Source organism: Plectropomus leopardus, unplaced genomic scaffold (genome assembly GCF_008729295.1).
Source record: "Plectropomus leopardus isolate mb unplaced genomic scaffold, YSFRI_Pleo_2.0 unplaced_scaffold10913, whole genome shotgun sequence".
Classification (NCBI taxonomy): Eukaryota; Metazoa; Chordata; class Actinopteri; order Perciformes; family Serranidae; genus Plectropomus; species Plectropomus leopardus.
The window spans coordinates 73-7,739 of NW_024611522.1; the positions used below are offsets into that span (position 1 = coordinate 73).

Here is a 7,667-nt window from a genome sequence, read left to right on the forward strand (position 1 = left end):
CTTAAGTGTGTTGTTGTTATCAAGCCCGCAATATTTTTTTACTGTTTGTTTTAAAAACAACTGATGGTTGTCAACAATTTGAACACAGATACAAGTTATCTATGTAAAAAATGTTATTTTTATAGCTAAAGAGGTTTTTGAGTAATGACATCAAAACCAAAAAACGTTACAATCGTTCCCGGTCTCCCCTACTTTTATTTGCCTGCATGAGGTTGAGTGCAGGCTGGAGCTCCATCCTGCGGACACTGTGAACCTCTGTGTGTTTTTATGGGTGGAGACTGTGGTCCTCCTCCAAAATATAGTCAGACAGACAACACAAGTTAGCCTTAACACCAGCAGCTCCATGATTACAGGCTGTGGAAGCTGAAAATTATTTTTTCCGAGGTGGTTGTAAGTCTAATACATACTGCGCGGCACATTGGACCGGTTTGATAACGTTACAAAACAAGGTAAGTGCTGAATTAGCTAGTTTGGGGTTCAGTTCGTGTCAGCCATGAGAACTTCTACAGAAACACAAAAGACATATTATACTAAAAAAATCATATTAAAAGCAAACTTATCTCTTTCGTTATCGTTACAAGTTGAGGAAACGCTAATAAATGATCGATTAACAGGTAAAAAGTGATGTTTTGTGTTTCGGGAGGGACGTGACGTGTCTGGATGTCTCAGCTAGAAGCTTGTACAAATAAGCTAATTATGGCGACTAAAGGCAAAACAACCTCATAGCTGGGCGTGTTAATTACAAGTCATATATTTTTTAGCTTTAAAAACAACACGAGAACAAACTGTACAAGTTAAACCTAACAGCAATTTGACATCTTTTAAACAAATATGTGTGTTTTTAACCGCCTGCGTGTTAGCCTAAGTTAACGCGGTCTGCCACGAAACAAATGCTGCAGGTTAGCTAACGATAGGTAGCAAAAGTTTTACATTGTGCGTCTCTAGCGAAGTATTTCTGTAAATATATTAACCTAACAAGGATATGCACGGTGATAATGTTTACCAACCAGTTTATATCTAACACAGCTGCTAAACGAGTTCCTTTGTTTAACTTTAACCTAATAAACCCTACGACTGAACAAGGCTTTTCTCTGAGCAGATTTAATAACTGCAAAACAAGGCACCATTGATTTCTCAAGAACAAAAATAACATTAAAGATAAACAGATAACAACCAGTAGCCTCACAAGACAACATGAAACTAAACTGTAATTCATGTGATCGGTTGTTATTGTTTCCTTTGCATTTAAGTATCGTTTTTAGTGTAGAAATTATATCTTTGTTATATAATTTTAATAGAGGTGTCAAAAAAATATTGACGTACTAATGTTATGTGTTGTGACACAATGTTGCTTCTCAAAAATACTACTGAGTTTTAATTTTGTACAATTCAAAATATGCAATATGCATTACGATAAATAAATAAATACAAATAGTGTAGGAAGAGGAAGAAAACCAAGTGGGCTTATTTGAAGTCTTCACCCCGAAAAAGTTGAAAATTTCACAATATTATCAGGAATTTTTTCAATATAGAAAAAATATTTGTTTTATGTTGTCAAATAATATGACAACCTAAAGGTGACAGCATTTTCATAACAAATACTTATAATAGCTATAAAGTCAATCAATTTCATGATGCTTTTACACTTTTGGTGTATGTCATTTATTATTGTTTCACAAAGTCCAAAAAACTATTTCAGTATTAATTTTGGTTTCCAGCATCAGTTGTTGAGTTTTTAAATCGTGTCCTCATTGTGATTTTTTATTTTATTTTTATTTTTTTACCTTAGATAGTTTAGTTGATTGGTTTATTGGTTTGCAATATTGTGTATTTTGATACTGTATTATCATTTTTTAATTGTGTACAATTTCATTTCTTAATATGTTAATGCTTTTGTTCTAATCATAAAAAATCAGTGCTGTGATGTTGAATGTTACAAGGAAATGCATATCCGTCTTTTATTATAGTAGGACAGTTTTCCTACAATTAGTTTTTTAAAGATTGCAACGTATCACCATGCTCATAGTGATGCAATATATTACAATACATTCAGTTTTAACCCCTGAAATTTACATTTGTATCGTAAGGCCACATTCTTACCAAGACACAGCCCTAGTTTTCACCTGTTGTGCAGGTCTGTAACTTACTGTGAACAGGTCTGCCTTGTTTTAGAATCAGCAGCACACCCAAAGCAAGCGCCTGTTATTTTCTGTACACAGTGCGCTTAACAGCCCTTTCTACTTTACTTAAGGCTTCCTCTGTACAGTTATATATATGTATATATATATATATATATGTATATATATATATGTACACATTTTGTCTGTTTAAGGCTAACATTCAGCCTGCGGGCCAGAACCAGCTCATCAAAGTGTGTAATCCAGTCTCCTGGATGACTTTTCAAAATGTGAAACTTCAAAGAACTCATTAATACTGAAGCCCGACCAATTTTATCTCTGACAAATTAACAAGTAAATACCACTAAATTGTGTGGAAATTGTGTATGTTGTTTGACTTTTTTGGAGGGTTGCTGAAAAAAATTTAATATATAATTCCTGACGTTAACTGGTACATTTGATTTGGGGATGTCTCTAAGTATATACAGACACAAAAATTAAGCCTTTTAAAAGTATACATTTAGAAATATTCCAAAGTAAGTAAAAGTCCCATATTTTTATGACTTTAAATCTGAAAATTGAAAGGCTTAAAAAAAATTTAAAAAAAAAACAAAAAACATTGCTCCATAATGCCAGACAATACATTGAGTTCAGGACATCTCAAACTACACCCATACTTAAACAAGGGATGATTGTTTGTTGTTTGGTTGTACACTATTTGAAAATACATTTGGAAATTTGTTGAAATATTATGAGTTAAAAGAAAAAAAAATGAGAAGGAGGTAGGAATATATAAGTTACTTCAACCTGCTCCTTTTCGTACACTGTACTCTTTGTTTTAGATTTATTTAAGTTTATAGTATGTTTAATGTTTGGTTGGAAATTAAGTAATTCATTCAAAATCAAGCATTTTTTTACTGTATCAAAATGTGTTAAACTGTAAAATATCTAAAGTTTTTACTGGTCCAGCCCACTTGACATCAAATTGGGCTGTATATGGCCCCCAAATGAGTTTGACCCTGCCTGGGCTGGAGTGTGTATCCTTGTCACATCTATAGTGTTAAAGTTACAGCAGCTCATATCTGTACCATAAACCCCCCAAAAACCAAGTCCTTCTTTCTGCTGCTACCCCCAGGAATAAACACAGAGAGGTCTGTGCCTGTGCTTGTTGTTGAATATTCCTAACAGTGTTTACACTTCAGCAGAAATTACACAAGGATACCAAGAGGAAAACATGTTAGACAGACTCTGCTTCCCCATATTTCCCTAAACTGCATATATGTATTTGTTGGTAATCGTGTTATTTTTTTTGCCAGAGAGATGAGTCAGGCGGAGCAGGTGCCTGAGGACATGCCTGCATACCTCAACAATGAGCCTGTACCCACAGGTAAGTTCAGTTTTAGTCCTTTGACAGTGAAAAATCTCTATTTATTGACCCCAATTTGCTTAAATGAGAACTACACCCTTTTTCCAAATTCATACATGTCATTCCTGTAGAGACAGAGTGCAACACCTCACACTCTGAAACCACGCCTATGTAACTCGAAGCTGAAATCATAGCAAAACACCTGGAGCTAATTTAAAACCTTAGACATCAGCATGACTTAGGGATTTTTAGCACCCTGCGTATACCCGAGAGGAAAAGCTGTTCTGAAAAACTCAATATTGTTGGTCTACCTTACACAATATATGGAACTACAGATTATGGATTATTTCATAGTGATTAACTGTTTCTGCAGTAATCTGCTTCTGGTAAACTTGTGCAAATTCAATAGGTTAGTGTTCAAACAACACAGAGCTGTTTATCAAAGACATTTTAACTGTAACAGATTGCAGTATACAATGATTGTACAGCTGAAACAGTTCAAAGATTTACTGACTGCAGAAAATGAATGAGCTGCTATTTTGGTCATTAGTTCATGTTTAAAGTCATTTAATGTAAAACTCTTACCATTCTGTGGTTAAATCTGCCTGATTTGCAGATTTTCTCTGCTTTGAATATGAAATAAACAAGCAGTCTGAAGGAATCAACTTTGACTTGAGGAATCTTTGTGAATTATTATAGAAGGTAGAAGGAAGTTATTTAGTCATTTTTTAAAAAACAAAGTTTAAAAAATGAAATTACATTTGTCCTTTATCCAGCTACATCTTTGGAGTTGAAGGATGAGTTGATTAAAATCAGCAGCTGCTATAAAAATAACATCCGGTTGCTTGGTGATGTTGCTGCTGGAAGCTTCATTCAATTCCTGCAGTGCATTTTTTGAATTTGCATCAGTCTTGCGTCCTTATGGCTACCAACAAGGTCTGCCCATCCATTGCAATAGTTTGATCAGGGATGTTAGGGGTTAACCATGTCTCTGTGAAGAGACAGCAGTGCCTGATTTCCTGTTGCTGAGTGAGCCTCAATCACATCTCATCCACTCTATTCTCCTGCGGCCGGACATTAGCCACAAGGCTTGGTAGAGGAACACCTCTCCTCCCTCTTTTCGTTTGTCGCTTTCGGTTTCGTTTCTGACTTGCCGCTCGGGATATGCCATTTGTGGGGATCATCTTTCAGCCTCTTGCAACGTTTCCCAATGTTGATAAGTGCTTCTCTATCATAGAAAAGTCATACTTGAGCAGAAAGGGCTATGGATTCAAAAAAGTAGAAAAATAGAGCAAAAAAGTAGCAAGGATTTGAGGAGCCGACATTTGAGGAGCTACAGGATGTTGCATCTACATGCGCTGCTTCTGGCTTTTTGAAATGTTTATTTTAATTCATCCTTTCCTCTTTAGCGACTGCAGATATTGGATATTGTAACATGCGTAGCATCTAAACTGAGCACAGAAAAGGAAATTTCTGTCACAAAGTACTAAAATCAAGTTAATTGTGTTGTTGATGCACAGAGTGTTAATGGAAACAACCTTGATTATTGATTAATCATCCGTGTCATTTTAAAAGCAAAAATACCAAATATTTCCAGCTTCTCAAATTAAGATTTCATGATTTTTATAGTCATTATTGGAGCCCCGTTTTGAAACATTTCTTACTTTTTTGGCAGTGACATATTAAATCTTGTTGCTCTTGTTGTTTCGAACCAGATGACAACAACAAGGACCATCCACAGACACAGCCGGGCATGCTCGGCAGGATAGCGGGGGGCATATTCGGCGCCACAAAGGGAGCTCTAGGAGCGACGGTGAGCAGTGTGGGCTGGATAGGAGGAAAAAGTCTGGAAGTCACCAAGACCACTGTCAGCTCTGTAGCCGCTCTGCCTGGGATGGGAGTGGGGCTGGTAAAAGGAGGAGCGTCTGCTGTAGCTGGAGGAGTGTCTGCTGTAGCTGGAGGAGTGTCTGCTGTCGGCTCCGCAGTGGTCAGCAAAGTTTCCACAGGAGGAGGCAAAAAGAAGGACAAGTCCGACTGAAGCCGTGAGGAGAGTGACCGCACACAGCTGAGGTGTTACGGCTCGCACTGTGCTGTTACCTGCATTAGCATTCATGAGCCGCAAAAGAGCAACAGGGGACTCAAGTTTGGTGTACACACTGTGGTGAGGGGTGTTTGTTTTTTTTTTTCTTTAGTTTCTGTTTATGACAGTGATTTTTGGTAAAAACCCACACTCATATGTGGCAAGAACTAACAAAGACTCTCCTGCTCTGTTGTTAGAGGAATTACACTATTACCACCAGTGCCTGAAATTGTTTAAATAAAATGTTGATGTTTCATTTTTGATAATAAGCGACAATGCTGTTTTCACTGCACACTGTCATATTTGTCACATCTGTTAACTTTAGTACCAGTGGAGAAAGGCTCAGAGTGTAACCGCACTTAAATTTTGCTTGTAAGACAATCACAGATCAAAGATGGTCTATAACTCACCAGGAGGTGTTTTTCTGTCGACTGACCAACACATGGATCAGAAAACATGTACAGCTGGGTCTTCGACATTCTTCAGGCCAACGACTGGTCACTGAAAGAGAGACAGAGCAGGGACACTTACTTCATATGTAGTATAAGACTGAGTTGCATATTAAACTGGACTGATGGCGGTACTCAGGCAGAAGTCTTAGGCTGCAGTCTTGATCTGATTAGTTTTTGCAAAAGGAAAAATATGTTGGATTCATGTTAAAGTGTATTTTCAGTAGGTGTCAACCGATATTGGCTTTTCAGGGCCGATACTGATTATTAGAAGTCCATGGGACCGATAACCAATATCTGGAACCGATATGCATTAACAATAAAAAGGAAAATCTTTCTGTCAGTACTTTTTATAAAGTTAAGCGAAAATTGAAAACAAAAAAGAAGAAATAAACATAGCTCCCTGAGGTTTAAGAGTAGAATGTTCCTCCCGTACTGACACTTTTCTTGCACTTTTTAAGTAATCAATATCAGTAATCATAAAATAAAACGCCAATACAGATAATCAGCAAAATGCCAAACATTGGCCCCAGTAATCGACCAGGCCGATAATCTGTCGACCCCAAATTTTCAGACGTTTTAATTCTGGAAAAGGAAAAAAAAAGGTTAGAAAATAATTGATAATTGGGCTACCAGCATGCAGTAACACTTTACTCTTGCCCCACAAAACCTCTCCAATGCATTACCAGTCATCATGTATAAGTTTACATCAATGACGATTAAAAATTCTGGGATGAACTCTGCTGCAAGTCATCCCCTCTGTCTTCCCTGTTTCCTACTACTCTCAAGCTGCACTATCAATAAAGCAATTAAATAAAGCCCCCCAAAATAATCTTAAAACAAAAGAAAAGATTAAATATTAATTTTTAATGCACTGATTCAGCATCACGCTGGTATGTAGGCTTAAAATTATGTTACAAAATGTCACTGATTAATGATTTGCAAAAACACACCAAAGTTGTAAGAAAGACCATCAGAAGAGGACTTAAATGCACAATTAACTGCAGAGATCTGGACTCAGGACCGATTCAATCACTTCTTGTTCACTCACTGCAACAGGCAGCCTGAACAGAACCACATGATAACAGCGGGCAGTAAAAATTTGGGACTCATGAGCACTCAGATCTTCGACAGACTGACATTGTACAAATCGGACACTAAAAAGAGTCGCTCAAAAATATTAGTTCGTTTTCTCCCGTCACTGCTGCTGGCTGTGGATATTCCACAGGTGAAGTTTTGGTTTTATGTTGTCTGAATACATGTCGCCCTCTGGTGGTTACACTCTCATCTCAGTGAAAGGCAACTACTTCTTTGATATAGAATCTGATTTATTACAATAAATATTGTATCACTATATAAAATCACAAGTGTTTTAATTGCTATGAACTTTCCTAGTGTTGACTGATTCACTATGACTATACTAGTTTAATAAGAGTTCAATGAATAATGTATACACTTTTATAAAATTATATTTTGATAGTTACTTTGTCATGTTGGCTAATGTTTCTCAAATCAAAGTATGTCCACACCTCTCCTTTAGACACAAAAGCTTCACACTGACGTAAATCTCACTCACTGTACCAAAGCATTAGTTCTCAACCTGAACGTTTCCCTAAACGCTCCTCCTAATTGCTCAGTGTCACTGTTTACTTCTG

The 7,667-nt window shown here is 36.8% G+C and overlaps 1 protein-coding gene across 1 annotated transcript; it reads left to right on the forward strand.

Moving 5' to 3' along the window:
- The first annotated feature begins 240 nt into the window (after positions 1-240).
- Positions 241-5,832, forward strand: LOC121963340 (transmembrane protein 263-like). Its single transcript, XM_042513636.1, has 3 exons — positions 241-449; positions 3,434-3,504; positions 5,199-5,832. Exons 2-3 carry the CDS (start codon positions 3,438-3,440, stop codon positions 5,519-5,521), a joined length of 390 nt encoding a protein of 129 aa, XP_042369570.1. The 5' UTR covers positions 241-449; positions 3,434-3,437; the 3' UTR covers positions 5,522-5,832.
- The last annotated feature ends 1,835 nt before the right edge of the window (positions 5,833-7,667 follow it).